The 23,012-nt window shown below is 41.6% G+C and overlaps 1 protein-coding gene across 4 annotated transcripts in view; it reads right to left on the bottom strand.

Annotated features, from left to right (window-relative positions):
* Positions 1–23,012, bottom strand: part of LOC117369242 (hydroxyacylglutathione hydrolase-like protein) — a 29,040-nt gene that overhangs the window by 5,430 nt on the left and 598 nt on the right. The window contains exons 1-8 of one of the 4 annotated variants that reach the window (XM_033963504.1): positions 22,784–22,967; positions 21,276–21,403; positions 20,871–20,935; positions 20,632–20,749; positions 19,635–19,743; positions 10,791–10,894; positions 2,613–2,714; positions 1,535–1,614 (exon numbers count right to left, since the gene is read on the bottom strand). In XM_033963504.1, the coding sequence (XP_033819395.1) occupies positions 1,535–1,614; positions 2,613–2,714; positions 10,791–10,894; positions 19,635–19,743; positions 20,632–20,749; positions 20,871–20,935; positions 21,276–21,380 (683 nt within the window). In that variant the 5' untranslated portion in view covers positions 21,381–21,403; positions 22,784–22,967. Of the gene's footprint in view, positions 1–1,534; positions 1,615–2,612; positions 2,715–10,790; positions 10,895–19,634; positions 19,744–20,631; positions 20,750–20,870; positions 20,936–21,275; positions 21,404–22,783; positions 22,969–23,012 lie in introns of those variants that run through there. The other 3 variants (XM_033963505.1, XM_033963507.1, XM_033963506.1) reach the window with 3 other exon arrangements.

The following is a 23,012-nucleotide window of genomic DNA, read 5'->3' as shown; positions in this document are numbered from 1 at the left end:
CTTTAATGACCTAGTCTACTTAGAGCATTGGACCCAAGGAGATGAAAATGGTGACAGAATTCAAAAAGGCCTGGGATGAAAATTAATGGTATAGAAAAGAAAACCTTTGCTGAAGAATGCACACAGGTTCCCCATCCCTCATCGGATCACCTATAAAATTGCTCTTTTAACTTTCAAAACTCTACAGACTAGTGTTCCTGCTTTCATAGACAGACTTCTAATACCATATGATCCCCCCAGAACCCTAAGATCTGCCTCACAACATACGCTTAATGTTCCGTCACTAAAAATCATCGGCCCCTGTCAGGGTTCTCTCTTTTCGGTCATAACATGGATAAATTCAAGAGTAGCTTGAAATGCTAGTCATATGTTCTTATGCAAATGAAAGTGTAGCAGGGATTTAAAAAGGTTTGGACAAGTTCCTGGAGGAAAAGTCCATAATCTGCTATTGAGACAGACATGGGGGAAGCCACTGCTTGCCCTGGGATCAATAGCAGGGAATTTTGCTACTCTTTGGGGATTGTGCATGGAATGTTGCACTATCAGGAATTCCGGAATCTCGCTTTGAGATTCTGGAATGTTGTTACTATTTGGGGTTCTGCCAGGTATTTGTGACCTAGACTGCAAACAGGAAGCTGCTAGATGGACCATTGGTGTGACCCACTAAGGCTATTCTTAAGTTCTCTCTAAGAGACCACCAGGGAAGAAGAGTCAAAATGACTGGCAACCACATATTCCAAAAGCCTTTAAATCCTCAAGTCTCTCCAGGCTCATTAACCAAAGCAGTAGAGATTACAATTGGTGCTATCTGATCATGTCAAGCCACCTCTGGAAAGGGATTGAGGGTACAGATAGGAGTAGAGGTAGGTTATAGAAATAGTCAGGGACCACCGCTCAGGCAATAGGCCTGATGGGCCTCCGCGGGAGCGGACCGCTGGGCGAGATGGACCTCTGGTCTGCCTCAGTGGAGGCAACTTCTTATGTTCTTAACCTGTTGCAGCCACGATTAAGTTTAAGATATTGGTCTTGGCTTATAAGGCCTTTTATACCAGCTTCACCTTTCCTTCCGCATCCTCACAGTGCCAAGATTCTCTCATACAGGCTACTTATTGCTCCTTGGTTTTATATTAGATGGGAATCAACCAGGCAATCTGTTTTGCCTTATGCAGGCTCCTTTGCTGGTCTGATTTGTCTTGGGGTTTCCCTCTTAAATTTGTACACCCCCGAAAGATACTGCTGAAAATTTATGTTCCCTCTAAACTGAGTACATGAACAGTTGTTCACACATTCTAGGAACGTCACTCACAAAAATACTTGCAAATCTGGAAAATTGTTGGTTTTCAGAATTTGGCGCTCACATGAGAAAAAATGTGTATGCACCCGGCCAATCCTTAGAAGGGAGCATTGTTGAAAACCCAAATGGGTGTCTTAAGTTATATAATAAATCAATCATGGACAATGGTAGCAGCTACCAAATGCATTCATTACATCAATATGGCCCTCATAATTTCTCTGTCTAACGAACGTTACTCACGTTACTCTCATGAAAGGGTTGTAATCAAACTCATCTTCCAGTGTAGAAGGCACAGTGGGCAAGTCCTTGTCATCTCGAGCCTGGAAGTACAACACAGACAGATGTCAAAATGACAGGGCAATTACTGAAGCTTCTGGAAAAAAAAAAAGGGGGTGGCAAACACAAGCTACCAGCTAAGGAAGAGACCCCCCCCCATGGTCTCCTGACATCAGTGTGCACTCCAAAGGGCAGAACACAGAGCTTGGACTATGAGCAATTCCTCTGCTTTAAAATATACTCTGTGAGCTCGAAGTAACCTATTGAACCCGTAATAATTGGATTGATAGAGGATGGAATCTTGTTCACTTAGGAGGTTGGGGGGGGTGGGGGGAAGAAGGCAGGGAGGGGGAGGAGGGGGGATGATACCTGTTTGAAAATGATGTACACTGTTAACTTTGTTTATTATATAACCCAATAAACATATTTACACATAAAATATACTCTGTGAAAGGAAATAATTGCTTTAGATATACCGAGAACCAAAGGGCAGCAATTTTCAAAGCATTTCCACTGCTACCAAGGATTATACCCAAGTGTGTCTCAGACATGATGTGCTTTTGCTTGCATTTGGGGAAATGTTCCAGAATTGCAACACCACAATAATAACTGCCACAGGGGGACAAGACTTTTTTAGGTATATTAGTGATAGGAAGAAGTGCAAAAGTGGCATTGTGAGACTCAAAAGTGAAGGGGAGACGTATGTAGAAGCTGATAAAGAAATATTTCTGTTCTGTGTTCACGGCTGAAGCGCTTTGATTTATTAATAGCACATTGTGAGTTTATTTTTGTATTGTGTTCATGAAAGAGTTATGTTGTGATTTGTCAAGTGTTTTAATATGGATGTAATGCTTGTAATCCACTTTGGATAAAAGCAGAATAGAAATAATAAACTAGAAATGATCTGAAAATCAGATTCCTCAAACTGTGCAGGAGATTCTGCGTCTTCCGGGCTCTTTTCCTAATTTATGCCTCCCACCAGGTGCCAGTGTATGAACCTCAAACAAAGCCTATTACACTAATCTCAGAACCACATCCTTACTTTGGCCCAAGCAAGCTTCTCTTTCACAGCTTCATTGTCTGGTTCCACTTTCAGTGCAAACTTCAAATTTGTGACGGTACATTCATGACCACAAAATACTTTCTAGGACAAAATAAAATTAATCAGGTAATTAGTGTCATGTCAAGGACAGAGTTGGAAATACACCACATAAGCAGCTGTCAATAAAGTACTTTCTGGTAGTAGTAAAAATAGAGTGTTGAAATTTATTTGTTTTAAAATGTATTTCTCGCCTAAAACCTACATAACCAGTCTCCATACATATGACAAATATTCCATACTCTTTCTGAGGGAAAAAGGTTGACTATAAACCGAGGTTAGAAATCTGGATACGAGTGTCGTTTGTCATGGATCATGCCATAAGTAATCATTTTTCAGTTGGGGCCATTTCGAGTCCAAAAAAGCTGGAGAGCCAACAAATATTTTCCTACTTGGGGCCTCAACGCCAACCAAAGTTTCTGGACTTCTATCCTCACCAGAACAGCAGCCCCACATGCAGAAAACAGAAAAAAAACAAACCCAAACCCTTTTCATAAATTAATATGCCAGACTCTGCACAGAGTAAACCACAAGAGAAAAAGAAAAAAAATGAAGTTTGCCTGAACAGTCTAAAATATAAAACATTTTTCTTACCTTTGTTATCTGGCGATTTTGTTCCATCTTTGCTCTTAACTCTGTTTCCAAGGCCTCCTTATGCATTTGCTCTTTCTTTCCTCTCCATTTTTTCACCACATCCTCCTTTGGCACTGATTTTCAGATTCAGTTTTCTTTCATTTTTCTGCCTCCATCTCAAATCTATCTTTCCAACTCTTCCCCTGTGTCCCCATTCAGCATCTCTCCCTTCTTCGCTCCCCACCCCCTAGTACCACCAAGTGTTTTTCCACCCAGTTCTGAGCCCCCCCCTCACCACGAAAGCTACAAAGAGGTCACCAGCATGGGAGTGATTCTCTTGTACTGCCAGGGCCTCCTCTGAACATGTAAAACAATGCTGAGGACAGGGTGGAACCTCCAACTTCACCAATCTCCCTATGGATTCATAGCCGTTTACGGTTCCATTAGATAACAGATTTTAGATGGACTTAAATCTAGCTGCAAAGCCTCAGAGATTGAAGACATGAGAGCAATGTATCAAATGCCACCAAGATACCAGATGACAGTAAAAGGAGTCCAGCATCAGTGATGTCACCCTTCATAAAATCACTCTGAAAATGACCATGGCAAGAGTGAGAGAATAAAAATCTCTTCTAATTGCCTCAAAATATATTTCTTGATAACCCTAGACATAACTGACTTATTAGAAATAGGCCTGAAGGCTTCTAAACATCAGGTTACCCTACTGCTTGTTTCAAGAACACAGCCCTTATTATTTACTCATTCAATTTTTTATACTGTGATATTGGCTCTTCTAAGCTTCGTTTTACATGTTCAGGAATTTTTGGACCCTCTAACATTTTCAAAAATTCTAAACCATCTTTTTCTTTGTCTAAATAAGTCTCGGAAGAATAAAGAGATCTATAAAACTTTAGGAATTGTTTTAAAATAGGCTCGATTTGTGTAAATATTTCACCATTTTCATCTTTAATGGCAATTAATTTTGATTTTCTTTTTTTCACTTTAAGATAATTTGCCAATATTCTTCCCGCCTTATTTGAGTTACCATAATACAATGCTTGCTGAGAAAATAAATCCCTTAGAGTTGGATCCGCTCCAGGTGGTGATGGATATACGGTGGAGTTTTATAAAACATTTCAAAATTTCCTACTACCTTATTTATGAAATCTTTATCAGTATCAACTTAATAAAGGTTCTATTATTGGCACTATGGCAGAATCTTTAACTATTGTTTTGCCAAAGCCAAATAAAGATCCTACTTTGGTTTCAAACTATAGGCCAATATCTTTAATAAATGTAGATGGTAAATTACTAGCAAAAATATTGGCATTAAGATTGGCTAAAGCTCTCCCTCATATTATAGGCATGCATTAAACAGGATTCGTTGCTCAAAGACATTCATCTCATAATACCAGATTGGCATTCCATATATTATATTTAACAAAGAAATGAGAGAGCCTACTTTTTCTGTTTCCCTGGATGCAGAGAAGGCTTTTGATAGAGTGGAATGGACATTTATGTATCAGGCATTGGAATGGTTTGGTATAGGTCCTGGATTCATACAAATAATACAAACGTTGTATAGTTCCCCTTCTGCTAGATTATATATTATTAATAATACTTTTTCAGAAAGTTTTAATTTGCAAAGGGGAGTTAGACAAGGTTGTTCCTTATCTCCTTTGCTGTTTGATATAGTTTTAGAACCCTTATTGCTGGCTATCCAACAAGTAAAGGACATCCAAGGTATACCACATTCAGATAGAGAATATAAGGTATCTGCTTATGCAGATGATATACTATTGTATTTGAGGAATCCAGAATCTACCATTCCATGTTTACTTGAGTTGATTGAGAAATTTGGAAAATTTTCAGGATATAAGATAAATTGGAATAAATCAGAAGTTCTTCCATTAAATGTACATTGTACAAAAGGTTTATTTGATGCATTCTCTTGTTTGGAAGGAAGATGCTATTAAATACCTAGGAATTTGGATTACAAAAACAATGGATGAAACAATGAAAATTAATGAAAAATGTCTATTACAAAAGGTGACAGAAATATGTGAGCAATGGAATCCTTTGCATTTATCTTGGTGGGGAAGAGTACAAACTGTTAAAATGATGATTTTGCCTGTAGTTTGTTACCAAATGGGGATGATACCAGTTTTCTTTCAAGAATCTTTTTATAAAAAATTAAATAGGGTTTTGACAAAATTTATTTGGCTTGGTAAAAATCCCAGAATTGCTTTAGTGTCGTTGCAAAGGCCAATTGTGGAGGGTGGGGTAAATTTTCCCAACTTTTATAGGTATCATCAAGCCTATATTTTGCGTCAAGGTATGTATTGGATCCTCCCAGAGCCCATTGATAATATTCCAGATTGGTTCTGGTTAGAATGGAGACTTATGTTTCCCTTGCGTCTTAGTCATGTAATTAGTATCAAAATGCCAAGGTTATATAAAGTCCGTTAGGAAGGTACAGGGAGATATATTAATGTAGTCAGAAAATCGCTAAATAGGAAAAAAAGATCAGACTGACTATGATGGTAATAATGATAGATGTCAGTGAGAAGAGAGTAGAGCTACTGGTATTCAAAGAAATGCTCAGAGAAGTGAAACCCTGAAGAGGGGTTGAAAACCACCTCTTGAGAGGAAGAGTTTACCATCCAATCATTGCATTCACATGTAGAAAATTACTCTCTGGTCACTGAAAAAATATATTTTGTAACACTTATGTGGTATTATTCAAAAAGCTATATCAGAGACTCTCTATATGGACAAAATATGATTGCACTTAGCTTGCAGAAAACTTAGAAAAGTTAACAGTCTCAGGGGTCCCAACGTGGCCCCGTTATATAAAGAGCATAAAATATTTATGGATACCTGGAAAACTTTAAGATTTATAAGTAATCTAACTCCTATTCCAATAAGTAAATGAACAACTCAAACGATTTGGTTAAACCCCAAGATCAAGGTTGGCGGTTTTAAAATCATCTGGAAGCATTGGATGATAGCAGGTATTCGTATTTTGGAGGATGTAATAAAAAATGGTAAGTTGCTGGAGTTTTCACAATTGCAACATAAGTTTAGTCTTAATAAATTGCAATATTTTAGATGGTTGCAATTGAAGCAGTCCATTCAGGTAGGGTTCCCTGAATGGAAAAATCTTACTAACTATCATAGTTTGGAATTCTTATGTTTCCAGATGGATTCAATAGATCATAGAGCCGCACAGTGGTATAAATTAATATCCGGATTTGTAAATAAAAAACCAAAAAATGGTCTTAGAGACATTTGGAGCATTGAGATAAAGCACCAAATTACTGCATCTCAATGGCCACGACTTTGGTCTTGGAGGTTAAAATGTACGGTGTCAGCATCCATGAGACAAACTTGGTTTTTTCTATTGCATAGAGCTTTTTGGACCCCTGTTCGTTTACAAAAGATAGATAGTTCTAGGTCTAATAGATGAAGTCGGAACATTAGACCACCTTTTATTCTATTGTCCATTCATCTTAACATTCTGGAAGTCAATTTGGCCTCAAATCAATAGGATGTTAGAAAATCCGGTAGCCTTGACATATGATACTATTTTATTTGGAACAACTATGAGAGCAAGAAGTCAAATTTCGTCAAGTAACAACAAACTTCTGTTTATTTTAACTGGAATAGCAATACAACAAATAACATATAATTGGAAAAAGCATGACAGGTTGAATTACAATTTCTGGTGGAATTCTGTATGTCATATATTCAAAATGGAACTCACCATTGCAACACAAAAAGGATATGTAAGTAAATTTCAAAAAGTCTGGGGACCGTTAACAGATTTCTGTAATGAATGATTAACTTTTCCCATGATAAGATATTTGATTAGAGGGGAATGGGGTGGGATTTCACTTCTGATTATTACATATTATATCAATATTTGAATAAATTGCAATAAAGTTGATTTTATGTATTATTGATTGGGAGGGAGGGAGGGGTGGGGGATTATTATATTCAATAAGAATTATATAAATTTAGATTTCTGGCATAATAATACAACTTTATATTAATTTTCTAAAGAAATGTTAAATTTGATGTTAATATATGAGTTAACCAAGTGTGTATATTCAAGTTTCTTATGAGTTTATGTGATACACTTGTTGTAACATAAGAAAATGAATAAAGATTTATAAATTAAAAAAAAAACAATTTTTTATACTGTTCTCCCAGATGAGCCAGAATGGTTTACATTAATTTATTTGTTTACTCAAAAATTTTTCCCTGTCTGTCCTGGTAATGTGCCTGGGGCGATGTAGGGATTAAGTGACTTGCCCAGGGTCACAAGGAGTGGTGTGGATTTTAACCCACAACCCCAGGGTGCTGAGGCTGAAAGCTCTAACCACTGCACCACTCTAGAAATCAAAATGTAGTAAAAGTGAGCCAAGTCTAGGACAATCCAGCCATTGTGACATCACTGATGAGGTTGACTCTTATTGGTGGAATGAGGCATTATGATGTCACAATACCAGCTCTGTTTATCAGAAGCTGAAACTTTTCACACTTTATTTATTCAGTTTTCTATACACTTCTCCCAGGGGAGCTCAGAACGGTTTACATAAATTTATTCAGATACTCAAGCATTTTTCTCTGTCTCACAATCTATCTAATGTATTTGGAGCAATGGGGGGATTAAGTGACTTGCCCAGGGTCACAAGGAGCAGCGTGGGTTTGAACCCACAACCCCGGGGTGCTGAGGCTGTAGCTTTAACCACTGTGCCCCTCCTCACTCCTCCCCTCCCCCCGGTCATTTTACTCTCTTCTTATTTTCCCTTTCTGGAGGTGTTCTCCTACAAATCATCTGAGCCTCTTCTGAAAAGAGGAAGACCAAATCCGCTGAACACTGCCACCATTATGAAAGGACAGCATAAGAACATAAGAATTGCCGCTGCTGGGTCAGACCAGTGGTCCATCGTGCCCAGCAGTCCGCTCACGCGGCGGCCCCCAGGTCAAAGATCAGTGCTCGAAATGAGCCCAGCCTCACCTGCAAACATTCCAGTTTAGCAGGAACTTGTCCAACTTTGTCTTGAAATCCTATAGGGTGTTTTCCCCTATAACAGACTCCAGAAGAGCGTTCCAGTTTTCTACCACTTTCTGGCTGAAGAAGAACTTCCTTACGTTCATACAGAATCTATCTATCCCCTTTCAACTTTAGAGAGTTCCCTCTCATTCTCCCTACTTTGGAGAGGGTGAACAGTCTGTCTTTATCTACTAAGTCTATTCCCTTCATTATCTTGAATGTTTGAATCATGTCCCCTCTCAGCCTCCTCTTTTCAAGGAAGAAGAGGCCCAGTTTCTCCAATCTCTCCTCCAGCCCCTTAACAATTTTAGTCGCTCTTCTCTGGACCCTTCTTCATGTATGGCGACCAATGCTAGACGCAGTACTCCAGGTGAGGGTGCACCATGGCCCGGTACAGCGTCATGATAACCTTCTCCGATCTGTTCGTGATCCCCTTCTTTATCATTCCTAGCATTCTGTTCGCCCTTTTTGCCACCACTGCGCATTGCTTGGACGGCTTCATCGACTTGTCGATCAGAACTCCCAAGTGTCTTTCCTGGGAGGTCTCTCCAAGTACCGCCCTGGACATCCTGTATTCGTGCATGAGATTTTTGTGACCGACATGCATCACTTTACACTTATCCACGTTGAACCTCATTTGCCATGTCGATGCCCATTTCTCGAGCCTGATTATGTCACGTTGCAGATCTTCTCAATCCCTCTGTGTCTTCACTACTCTGAATAACTTCGTATCGTCCGCAAATTTAATCACCTCACTCGTCATACCAATGTCCAGATCGTTTATAAAGATGTTGAAGAACACGGGTCCAAGCACCGAGCCCTGCGGCACCCCACTGTTGACGCTCTTCCAGTCTGAATATTGTCCATTTACCCCCACTCTCTGTTTTCTATGCTCCAGCCAGTTTTTAATCCACCTATTTCACCCTCGACAAGAAGCCGTTTCATTTTTTCCTGGCCCAGCCATTTCTTCTTGCTCCTTTTTGGGCTTCCAGTTCCTCTGGCACCAGCCACCTGGAGAGTTTCCCTCATTCAATAACCCTTCCCCCCTCTGCAATACCAGTCTTTTTATTATGGATGTTTCATTGTAATCCACATAGAATTGTTGGTTATGCGGACTATAAATTTTTTAAACAAATAAATAAAATAGAGGCATTAGGCTATGGCTCTCTAAAGAATCTGGTACACGTGCACCCTGAGTCTGGTCACCAGGTGATGGCTGGCACTTCCTCTGCTAAGATCTTGATATCTATTTTCGAATGCTGAAGCATTTTCCTTTCTCCCTGCAAGTTCAGGCACATCTAATATAATAAAGCCCTAAGCGCACATGCACACTCCCACTTGCGTGCTCCCGTTTTCCGTGTGCTGTAGGGACCTGCAGGTAGGAGTGCGTATGCGTGCGGCGGCGCGGAACCTGTCGGCCGCGGTCGCTCTTGCCGTCTGAAGGATAAAGCCAAGAAGCACAAAATCTACAAGAAGCATATCTGAAGATCTTATGAGAAGGCTGTAAGTTGCAGTATATAGTACTCCCTCCCTCCCTTCCTGTAAGTCTGCCGCCGCCGCTGCCGTCCTTCCCCAGAACCCATGCTTGCGGCAGCAGAAAGAAGAGGCCGTACAGCGCTGCGTCTCCCACGGCTTTGGAGTGTGAACTGGCCAGGGTGACGTCAGTGGGGGCCGGACCGTTGCTGGAAGGGAGAGGAGCTGCTCTCCTCCCTCTTCCAACAGATTTTAATTCCTGCCTCCCAGGCTTCTCCTCCTGCTCCGGCTGGGCCCGCGTAAAAAACCCCAAAACCCCCAGAGCTCGCTTCGGGTCCAGCAAGGGCTGCGGGTCCTGAAACCTTCTGATTCAAGCATTGTCTGCAGCACTCTACACACACTGCTTCGGGGCCTTCTACTGCCCTGATTTGCTGGGCAGTAGAAGGCCCCGAAGCAGCGTGTGTAGAGTGCTGCAGATGCTGCTGGAATCGGAAGGTTTGTCGGGACCGCGGGAAGGGAAAGGGAGGGCGGTAAGGGACTAAGGGAGCCAGCCAGACCGCAGGAAGGGAAAGGGGGGTAGGGGAAACACTGTTGCTGCATAGGGAAGTGGTGTGGGGGGAGGGAATGCTGCTGCGGCTGCTGCACAGGGAAGTGGTGGGAGAGAAATGCTGCTGCAAAGGAGGCAGGGAGAGAGACAGATAGATAGAAAGAAAAGAAGAAAGACAAGGGGCAGGGAGAGGCACAGAAAGACAGACAGACAAAGGGGGCCAGGGAGAGAGACAGACAGCGGGAGAGAGAGAGAGACAGAAATAAAGACATATATTCTAGCACTCGTTAATGTAACGGGCTAAAATACTAGTAAGAGATAACAGCTGAAACGTTTTGCTATAAGTTTCAACACAAATTTCTACACACACTGCCACAAAAAAATCTGAATTAGGGTATTGAAGCTCCTTTAAAAGTTTATAAACAACGTATCGGAAAGCACACATATGTAAAATTATAGCACTTACTGTTTCTTTGGGTAAGGTGCCCAAAATTTGCGTTAGATTTTTGTACATCTGGTCAGCTGTTCCTTCATAGAACCTCCCACAGCCACCAATGAACAAGGTGTCACCTGTGCAATTAAATATTTCATTCTGAGGCTTTCTTGGCAGAAGGACCACACATTATATTAAAGAGACACTTTAATCTAGAGCAAAGGTTTTCAGGATGCACCTAGTCAGGTTTTCAGGAGACCCATGATGAATATGTACAAGAGAGATTGTGATACAACAGAGTAGTGCATGCTCAGCTCTCGTGGATATTCATTAGAGGCATTTTGAAAACCTGACTGACTGGGTTGAGAACCTTGCTCTAAACCACTGTTTTTCAACCTTTTTATACTTATGGACTGGCAGAAATAAAAGAATTATTCTGTGGACCGGCATCAGTCCATGGACCGGCAGTTGAACACTGAGCTAAGTCATGGGCCAGACCCCGCCCATCTCTACCCAATCTCCACCCCAGACCCCACCCCCATAATAGTATTAAATTGTACCCCATTCATTTTTCAGATACACAATATAATCTTATTAACAACACACAATGGTTAACCACAAAATTAAACTACACAAAGCACACTGACAGCAGATGTAAATTCTCAAAATTGACATAATTCAATCACTAAATTCAAATAAAATAATTCCCCCTACCTTTGTTGTCTCCCTCCCTCCATGCTATGCCTGGCCTGCTCCCACCTGGCCATTTTATGCCACCCCCGGTATTACCTTCAGGCCGGCTCCCATTCCTCACTGATGCAGTGCACAAAGCTGTGGGCAGTGGTTCCTTGCATGTCCCGTGCCTCATCTGGAAGCCTTCCCTCTGACGTTGCAATGTCAGAGAGAAGGCTTCTGGCTCAGGCACAGAGCATGGGAGCCACTGCCCGTGGCTTTGTGCACTGAATCAGTGAGGAAGAGGGAGCTGGCTCGAAGATAATGCCACATCGATCGCACCGTGGACCATTGGTTGAAGAACACTGTTTTGGGCCTGATGCACATGCTGGCCCTGTGAACCGGCACCGGTCCATGAACCGGTGGTTGAAGAACACTGCTCTAGACCATTCCCAAAACAGAAATACCCTTTGGGGAGGACGAGATGACTTTTCTGGGTCTATTCTGTAGGTAGCTCCCCCAACACTCTCAGAGCAGGAAAGTAGAGAATGACATGGGGACAAATTTGTTCCTGTCCCTGCAAAAACTCAATTTTCCCGCCCTGCCCACGTGCGTTTTGTCACTGTCTCATTCCTGTAAGCTCTCCCATAACCACACAAGCCTCAAACACTTATAATTTTAAAGAGTTTGAGGCTTATGCAGATGAAGACAGAGCTTGCAGGAATGGGGCAGGGGCAAGGACAGGAAAAGAACTTATAGGGATGGGATGGGAAAATGAGCTCCTGCGGGGACGGGGGAAAATTTATCTCCATGTCATTCTCTACAGGAAAGTCAGAGATTACCTCACTCCACTGGTGTAGTACGAAAGGTAAGGAAGTACTATTGGGGGAGGGGGATCAATTCACTTTCAGCTACAACACATGGGAGGCTTCTGCTTTCCTATATACCCACCCTAAACTACACTTATGCCTTACGCTCATTTAATACACTAAGTTATGCTGCCTACGAAACAAAATCCCAACAGCAAAACCACCAGGAGAAGAACCTTATCTGCTATTAATTTGGTCCGTCACAAACATTAAAGTCCCATCAAAATCCAAATTGGGATCATCTCGACTTAGGACAAATTTTTTAATCATAGGTTCATGTTATTTTTCTATAACCTATTATGTGCTCAAGGGGAAAATAGTAGATATTTTTGCAGCAGTATCTTTGAAGAGTAGCAAAATAATCTTGAAAATAAGTCATGTTTTCTCTTAATTATTAGAACTGACACTGGATGTGGAAAAAAATTGAGCACGTAATGGTTAACAGAAAGTAACGTGGAGCTATGATGAAAAATATGGCCTAAGTTGAGATGATCCCAATTTGGATAGACTTGAATGATAGTCCAAATTAATAGCAGAAAAAATATTCTCCTGGTGATTTGTTATTGGGCTATTTCTCTATTAGCACTGGGAAAGTGTGACCGTTGTGTTTTTTGGGGTTTGTTTGTTTTTTTTTTTGCATATAGGGTCTACAAAAACAATGACATCGTCGGTACACTACTGAACCCAGAGGAAGTGGAAAAGAATGAGCCACTGGAGCCATCACGACCCAAACGTTCTTTTCCACAAGTCATTATCACTTAGTTTGGGAGTTTAGTAGAATTTATCTGGTTGGTTAGTTAGCCCTGCCCGCCTCCCCCAGTCAAAATGATGTCCCACTGCACTTTATTGAATCAGATTCCCTTCTGTGTGCATGATTCTTGGTAACATTATTCTAGACAAGGGTTTCTGGAATAGTTTAATGAATTCAACCAAAATGATGGATTTTGGACCTGATTTGCTAAGTTTCCCCCCACAGAAAGGAGTATGAAGAAAAGTCTCAGTGATTCAGGCTTTTAACTGTAATGATATTACTTGCTACAAAAAGGGACCATTTGGGAATGTGGCTTTTCTTTACATAACAAAGGACAGAGCAGGTGATATTCTCTGAAACACAGGCTGTTCCCTTCCCTGCCAGTTCCTAGTGGGAGTCACTTTGTCCGCTGCTGTTTTGGATCCTTTTTAGAAAGGGGGAAGCGGGGGAACACATATAAATAGGAGTGGAGGGGTAGCCTATTAGTTAGAACAGCAGATTGAGAACCAGGGAAGCCAGAATTCAAATCCTACCGATGGCTCCTTAGGATCCTGGACAAGTCACACAACCCTCCGTTGCGCAATGGCTCAGGACGTGTTTCAACCACGAGACTAGAGAAAATATTCTATGGTAATGCAGTGAGCTAATGAGATGCAACTTCACCGCTGTGGTAAAAGCTTAACTGTGTTCATGTCTGAAGAAAATGAAAGTGCTAGCACACATCTGGCTCTGCAGATAAATAGTCTCACAAAACATTCTTGCACATAAGGTTTCTGTGATGCTACCGTTTATGCCCAGAACTTTCCAGTTCATGCCCAGAACTTTCCAGTTCATGCATGGATGATGCTGGTACTTTTGTTTTCTTTAGACATACACAGAACTGGCTTTTAAAGTTGCAGGTACTTGCTATGGTCGTGGAAAGAGGAAAAAAAATGGCAGTACATCCAGCCCCCTAACCCTTCCACACTGCCTCAGGTCCTCAAATAATGTACACATTAAAATCCCATTTACTTCTGTATATTGTGGGGGAATACCTAAAGGACTCATTATCAGCCATTTAAATATATTATGCACCCATGTGAACCGTGCAAGTTCACTGTGCTGAACCCTTTGGTATACCATGCACCCAGTAATGTGTAAATGCACCATACTTTCTGCATCGGCCTCTTGGATGGTTAGCCTTACAGGGGCAGAAAACTAACTGCTCTGCCTGAGCCTAACTTGCCTCAAAATATAGAAAAAGTGTAAGCCAAATCCACCCCAAATGAAAACTGTCCTGTGGTATAACTCTTGAAGTTTCAGAGCTTCTCTCTCATTCAGTGCCTCCGCCCTCTAGGAAGTTGCCAGGGCTCTCCCTTCTTATCAGTCTTTACCAAGACAGGTGGCCTGTATGATAGTCTTTAGTGACCCTGCCCCCCTTGCCTGTAGCGTGCGATTGACCTGTGTTCTCCTTCCCAGGGACGTGGTGCTTTTTATCAAGTCAAGTCAACTCAAAGCACAGCTGCAGGGCAGTGATGTGACCTAACTATTGCAAGCCTTAAGTGGAATGAACAGACATTCTGAGACCGGAGCATGCTCTTTCACAGCACACTCCTCTTCCAGGGTCTTAGAATGTCAACTATAATTAATAATAAACAACACTGTTACATTTCCACTGTCTCCTACAAAATCTCCTACTTAATGTGTATTAATGTCATGCACCCCAGCAATGGCTGCATGGAATGTTGCTATCTGCAAGGTGCTTGTGATCTGGGTTGGCCACTGTTGGAAACAGGACACTGGGCTTGATGGACCCAGTATGGCAGCTCTTATGTTCTTCTGTGAGCCAAGTATAGGACAATCGAGCCATTGTGACATCACTGCTGAGGTTGGCTCATAGAAACATAGAAATAGACGGCAGATAAGGGCCAAGGCCCATCTAGTCTGCCCACCCTAATGTCCCTCCCCTCTTTGGGTTTCTGCCAGGTACTTGGGATCTGGGTTGGCCACTGTTGGAAACAGGATACTGGGCTTGATGGACTTTCAGTCTGTCCCAGTAGGGCAATTCTTATGTGAGCCACGTATAGGACAATTGAGTCATTGTGACATCACTGCTGCGGTTGGCTCTTAGGCATTGGTGGAATGAGGCATTATGACATCACAATCTCGGCTCTGCAATGTTGCTACTCTTTGGGTTTCTGCCAGGTACTTGGGACCTGGGTTGGCCACTGTTGGAAACAGGACACTGGGCTTGATGGACCCAGTATGGCAGCTCTTATGTTCTTCTGTGAGCCAAGTATAGGACAATCGAGCCACTGTGACATCACTGCTGAGGTTGGCTCATAGAAACATAGAAATAGACGGCAGATAAGGGCCAAGGCCCATCTAGTCTGCCCACCCTAATGTCCCTCCCCTCTTTGGGTTTCTGCCAGGTACTTGGGACCTGGGTTGGCCACTGTTGGAAACAGGATACTGGGCTTGATGGACCTTCAGTCTGTCCCAGTATGACAGCTCTTATGTTCTTATCCAATTTCAATTCTAGGAAAATGGAAGGTGGGCCAGACATTTTTTTAAATGAAGTAAACTCTGATAAAAATCACCCAACGCAGTGAACAGCATCACTTTACAGTTATCCAGCTGACAAACAATTACTGATACAGAATAATAATTCCTTTAAACATAATCAACAGAAAAAAGGCAAATACTTTTTAAAAAAAAGAAATTGGTTGATTTCAAAAAAGTTTGACATTTTCTTTCAACCTGATAAAGGAAGATTAAGTACCAAAAGCTAATCAAACTTTTATTTTTAATCCAATAAATAGATTTCATTTTCTGTGTGTGATATGTACATATCTTTTTGTGGTCATGCATTTTCTAACACTGTTACACAGCAACCACAATTCTTTATCTAAAATCTTTAAGATATCTCAAAACTGGTTTTCAGCACTTGTTTGGCAAACTTACTTCATTTATAGATTTCTTTTTTCAGTACTGCAAAGTCTATTCTTATCAGCTTTGCAGAAAACATAGAAGATGATGGGAGATAGAGGCCATATGCCCCTCTTTTCCTCCCCCTAAGATATCCCACATGCCTGTCCCATGCTTCCTTGAATTCAGACACAGTCCTCTTCTCCACCATCACCGAAACTCAGCTGCAGACTGGAATAGTTTAGTTTTCCTTCAAGTTCTGGCGCTCACCTTCCTAACTTGCACTGATGTGGTCTTAGATATCTTGGAAACAGTATTCCGACGGGCCAGTTTCTCTGTTTGAAGAGGATTTGTTCGGAGGATAAAGATTTTGATTCACATGCAAGGAGGATGTACAATAAATTTAAAAATAGAGGCTATCCAGGGAATATCATTAAGAAAGCATGGAAAAGAGCCAAAAATTGCCATCGGCAATGGTTGTTGTACCCTACCCCTCACAGTGAGGACAATAATCTGGCCTGTGTCTTACTGTATACTAATCGCAGTAATGAAATTAAGAAAATCATTCAAAAGCACTGGCCGATTGTCCAATATCATACAGTTTTGTCTAATAGGCCCGAATTTGCGTTTACCAGGGCTCAGAATTTAGGGGAAAAACTCAAATATAAGAAATGGAATAATGGTTCAGTTTTGTTACCTCCGCACACACAGTGTGGTAGATGCGACAATGTCAGTTTGTGTTACAGCAAACTTTTGTAGACATTCCACGGTCTGGGGGCAAATGCTTTAGACTCTCCACTGGTACTGATTGTGAGTCCAGTGGAGTAATCTACTGCATTATTTGCCCCTGCAATAAGTACTATATAGGCCATACAATCAGAAAAATTAAAATCCGAGCGACTGAACATCTTAGCAATATACGGAGAGAAAGAATATTAGCCCCGCTGGTGGCTCACTGGCAGCAGCAGGTTCATCCGATAGATTCTCTGAGATATACTGTGATTTAAAGAGTGACACTTAGATATCTTGTGAAATATACATTTGAATAGTGTCTCTGAGGATGTAAAGGGCTGGAGGGAGATGCTGGGATAGTTTAAGACAGAATAGTTCAGAATAATTACCATATAGAAACATAGAAGATGACAGCAGATAAGGGCCATAGCCCATCAGGTCTGCCCACTCTACTGACCCACCCCCAAGTCTACTATCCTAGGGATCCCACTCCTGGTGACAGGTTCCCTTGGCTTAACCCTCTAAGGCAGGGGTGTCCAATGTCGGTCCTCGAGGGCCGCAATCCAGTCGGGTTTTCAGGATTTCCCCAATGAATATGCATGAGATCTATGTGCATGCACTGCTTTTAATGCATATTCATTGGGGAAATCCTGAAAACCCGACTGGATTGCGGCCCTCGAGGACCGACATTGGACACCCCTGCTCTAAGGGATCCCACATGGGCATCCCATTTGCTCTTAAATTCTTGCACGCTGTTTGTCTCGATCACCTGCACCGGGAGCTCGTTCCAAGGATCAACCACTCTCTCGGTGAAGAAATATTTCCTGGTGTCACCATGAAATTTACCACCCCTGAGTTTGAGCTGATGCCCTCTTGTGGCTGAGGGTCCTTTGAGAAAGAGAATCTCTTCTTCCGTCTCGATACGGCCGGTAATATACTTAAACGTCTTGATCATGTCTCCTCTCTCCCTACGTTCCTCGAGTGAGTACAGCCACAAATTTTTCAGCCTTTCCTCGTACGATAGATCCTTGAGCCCCGAGACCATCCTGGTGGCCATCCGTTGCATCGACTCTACTCTCAGCACATCTTTTCGGTAGTGTGGCCTCCAGAATTGCACACAGTATTCCATATAGAGGCCTGCTGTTAACTAGAAAAGAACCAAGTTCCTCTTCTAATACCAAAGCCATCAAAATCAAGCTGAGAGTGCATTCCAGGCCTTATTCCCCCCAGACACAGAATGGAAGAGCTTCAGTAAACATGGCCATAATCCTGCTGTGTTAACTGAACACACCATCCTATGGTTTTACTTATACAACAAATGGGAACAAGAAGAATTCAGCAAACAGCAACAAAACTGAGATGCAAACTAAAAACCAAAGGGAACCAGTTCCAAAGGTCAACTATTTTTATAAAAAAGACAAATGCCAGAGTAGTGCAACAGAAAGTGTGACCCGCCATGGGCTGTTTTGGCGATGTTGCCTGCATCAGGGGTCCAATCCTCTCTATAGCACAATATCTTCTATAACAGGAAAAGATTCACAAAAGTACTGCTACTAAACAAATCCACTCATTTTTTTTACCATGAATGGCTCTCGTTCCTATGTGCATCCAGAAAATCCCATTCCTCCCGGATCATGTCCAGAGATCTTAATGAAAGGTTTTAGAGAGCTTTCAAATCCTCTTTAGCAAAGGACCAACCTTCCGAACCTCAACCTGAAACCTGTGCAATAAATTCCAGCAGCTCATATTTATGAAAAATTTAGGCCACCAAGAAGACCTCCAGCCAAGCATTTTCTGCCTGCTCAGAAAGCATCACCCCTTCCAGGACCAGGTTCTGATCAGACAGAATCAAGCCAATATCATCCCAGTTATAAGCAGGGTTACCATATGGCTCCAGAAAAATGAGGACAGATTGAGACAACTGGGTTTTACTTCCACTGAAAGCAATGGAAGTAAAACCTGGATATCTCAAAATGGCCTCCTTTCTTTATTCAGTTTTGCATTAAAAAAAAAAATGGCCTCCTTTCTCTGGAGCCATATGCTAACCCTAGTCATAAGGCCAATCCAGTTTCTGCTATACTGGAACCTCCCTGGACCAATTCCTGGGACTGCCCTAGCTGTATTCTCATTTTCTTCAGGCAAATTCTTTGTTTATAGCTAAAAAAAATAATGTTAAGGGAAGACCTCCCCTCCAATGGCCTCCCCAAGAGGTCTGTCACTTGCCTGCCTTGGGAGCACCTCCATTGCTTCTAGGCATGTGAATGAATCCAAAACGGTGGCAGTTTCTGCCTAAGCCAGGACTACTGCCCCATCAGAGACAGGCACCTGCTTGAACTCCAGCAGAACTCCTTGCAGGGCCATAGAAACCTTGGAGACTGGGAATGCATCCTTCAGCTGCTTACAGGACCACTACAGTGCTAAGAACTGCTCAATCTTCTCTACCCAATGGCTTCTCCGTGCTCAGAGCTGCTGCACTCTTCCCGCCCAAGCCCACAGCCCTGCTAAAACCAGCAACCACAATCAATACAAAGGAGATGGGTTTTGTTTTTTAAACTTCAAAGAAAAATCTATGCAGACCCCAGGGATTGCCCTAGCTCCCCTCCTCTACCCTACAACTAAACCAAACCGCACAGGTTTACTACATCTACCATCTGCTGGAGACGGACTAGCTGAGGACTGTACAAGACAGCTATAGGCTCTCTGTTTCCACCTGCTGGTAGGAGTGCATAATCCAAGCATTTGGACCAATCTAAAGGGATGCTAAGAAAGCATTATTATACTGCAGTTAAAATGCATACATAGGATCGGAATTTATTTACTAGTATAATGCCAGACTCCCTTTGGAATGTTTAACAAACACTCATACCAGCAGAAGTGATAAACTGTCACCTCTTTGCCTTCTCTTGTCCCAGAAGTTTTACCTTTGAAAGATAAAAACTGAGATACCTGAAAAAACTGCAGGAGCATCAGGACAGTTATCTTCCCATATGAAGTAGCACATGTGGGTCACTGTGTGGCATGGAGTAAACAGGCACCTCACATTTATGTCTCCAAACTGCAGAAAGACATTAAGAAAAGGAGTTTATTCATAATGCTTCCATTTTGTGCTCCATGCACCATGTGAGACATACAAATTTCTAGTGTTATATGTTACATAGGTACAGTACATTAGAACATAAGAATAACCTTACTGGATCAGACCAATGGTCATAAAAACATAAGAACTGCCATCTCCGGATCAGACCTTAGGTCCATCAAGTCCGGTGATCCGCCCACGCGGAGGCCCAACCAGGTGTAACCTGGCGAATCCTTAGTCACCCGTATCCTTCTATGCATCTTGCGAGGAGATGTGCGTCTAACTTGCCCTTAAATCCTAGAACGGTGGGTTCCACAGCAACCTCCACCGGGAGAGCATTCCAGGTGTCCACCACTCGCTGGTCCATCTAGCCAAGTCACAAGTACCTGGGAAAAACCCAAATAGTAGCAGCATTCTATGCCACCGATCCACGGCAAGCAGTGGCTTCTCCCATGTGTGTCTCAAAAGGAAACTGTGGACTTTTCCTCTAGGAACTTGTCCAAATCTTTTTTTAAACTACCTACGTTAACCGCTACGCATTTCAGAGCTTAACTATTGTCTAAGTGAAAATTTTTTTCCTCCTATTGGTTTTAAAAGTATTTCCCTGTAACTTCATCGAGTGTCCCCTAGTCTTTGTAATTTTTGACGGAGTGAAAAATTGATCTACTTGTATCCGTTCTACTCCACTCAGGATTTTGAAGACTTCAATCATCTCTCCCCTCAGCTGTCTCTTTTCCAAGCTGAAGAGCCCTAACCTTTTTAGTCTTTTTTCTGCATTGCTTAATTTTGACTGTTGACAGGGTTTTAAGAAAAGGAATTAAATGCTAATGAAAAAAAAAAAAAGAGTGTAAGGAGGAGGGATTCCACCTTTAATTCCTCGTCGTGTGTGACCTTGTTTGTTAATGCTCCTATCCGCTTATCTGCTCCATACACCTGCAGGTCTGGATAGTGTCTGGCCAGCTCCTCATTTCCACGGCAATGATCTCTTCACAAACAGAGAACAGAATAGAAAATGATGAGAAACGCAACACGAGTTATTAGATATCTGTTTTATTAAATGATAGCAATACTATTCATTTTTTATTAGTAACTAAACTAGTGCTTACAAGTGGTGGTGAGTGGTGAGGATCGCTTTAAGAGTTACCCCTTCTTTCTTGATAATTTCTAATAACTAAAATGAAAAATTCAGTTACTTTAAATGAAATGGAAAATAACGGGCTCACTCCAACAACAATATTCCATTAAGTGTAGTATGCGAGGTGAGAAATGGCTAATAAGCTGAATTGCCAACAGTTATGAATCAACAGATGCAAACAGAAAGATGGAGCAAAGATTATGCATCAGTTCTGTGCCTGTTTTTTACCAATTTAAGATATCATCAGGATATTTTCTATGATGTGTTGGAAGCAACCATTCAATAAATCAGCCTCCCAAATCAGTATTTTGCAATCCACCAGGTCCTCTTCTATTGGGTTTTAAAAGGGGACTAGTTTTGCAAACTATTTAATTACCTTTTTAGAGACTGAAGCATCCACTGCTATAGCATCCTTTGTCTTTTCGTCAATCACCAAATACATATAGTTATCCTCCAGGACTGAAATCACTTTTACTCTCATGGTCCAGGCACGCCGTGTTGCAGCTTTAAAGACAAGAATAGTTTATAGTTTAAAATACTTAATATATCACCCTCCAGCAGTTGTCAGTCATAGAAACATGATGGCAGATAAAGGCCAAATGGCCCATCTGGTCTGCCCATCCACAGTAACCATTATCTTTCTCTGTCAGAGAGATCCCACGTGCCTATCCCAGGCCCTCTTGAATTCAGACAATCAAAACAAAATATAAAAATGAATAAAACTTCAAATACGAATGCCATTATTATAGAAAAGATGAATCATATTGTAACTCAAACATCACAGGTAATAAAGTAATTGAATAAAAGCTGTTCTTTAATGTGATCCTTCAAATGTTTTCTGACAACAAATTTTCCATTTCACCTTAAGAGAACTTCAAGGAAAACTTTCCCTGTAATCCCTCTGGAACACTATGCCATAATGCTGAAGCTTTCCAATAAAATCTTCCTTCTCTCGTGGAGGTAAAACAGGCTGCACTAGACAGCAGGAGAGTCAAAAATGCCCCCCCCTCCCCCTGATCGCAGCATCCCTGATGGCAGATAAGCTTTGAGACTTCAGAGTCCAGCGAATCAAAACCAATAGTTGACACTGTGGCCTATATTCTATTGGTAACCAATAGATTCACATATAAAGTGGAAGCACAAGGTCATACCGTCTACCACCCCCCTAATCTCATACCAACATTCTGCAGTTCATAGATGCTTAAGTAAATAGCAAAACTGTCCCGCATACAGCATATCTCCATAATACTACTTAGCAATGAAAAGAGAATATAAAAAATCATGCAGTACAGCTTCATCAAGATAAGGGTGAACTGCCCACAACAACCTCAAAGCATAAAACCCACTGCAAATCACCCATAAACCCTGTGGCTCACAATAATTCACAATAAAATATCATCCGTATACACATAAAATCCCAAATAAAACTCATAGATCACTCTCATGAAAGGGGCTAAAAATATATTAAACAACCGTGATAAACCAGACCCCCGGGGTACCCCACAACAAATATTATGTATTGCCAAGCACTCTTCTTCCCCATGAACCAAAAAAGTGTGATTATTCAAAAAAGAAGCAAAACAATTCAACCCCAGTCAACAATATCTGATGATCCAAAACATGAAATGCAGCTGATGGTGAGATTACAAACGCAACCTGCCCTTTATCCAGGTGTGCTCTAACACCACTCAATAATTTTGCCAGTTAACATGGTAAAGTTATTTTATGAGCAACTTTGACATTAATGCAAAGCTTAAAACCGCAGCTTCATTAGTCTTGCTGCTGATTACTTGTTAGAGTGACTTGTGTGCCCACTGGAATTTCATCGCATACTGCACCAGTTTATCTGGTTTTCTCAACTCAAAACAAAGATCTACATCTTACTGTTTTATTCATGTAGCCTGATTTATAACTGCTGTCATTTGAAAGTTTCTAGGTATGAAAGGTGACTTTAGGCAGCCACAAAACTTAGAGACTTGAAGAAAGCACAGATGTTTATTCAGCATATTCGGACCCCTGAGCCCCAAAGCTGGCTTCAGAAGTCCCGAAACCAGGAAGTTACAGAAATATTTATACATTCTTCTGGCTAAACAACTGAATTCTAGAAAAAACT

The sequence above is a fragment of the Geotrypetes seraphini genome, chromosome 11, assembly GCF_902459505.1.
Source record: "Geotrypetes seraphini chromosome 11, aGeoSer1.1, whole genome shotgun sequence".
Classification (NCBI taxonomy): domain Eukaryota; kingdom Metazoa; phylum Chordata; class Amphibia; order Gymnophiona; family Dermophiidae; genus Geotrypetes; species Geotrypetes seraphini.
The sequence above is the reverse complement of the archived record's forward strand: the minus strand, read 5'-3'. Positions and strand labels throughout refer to the sequence as shown.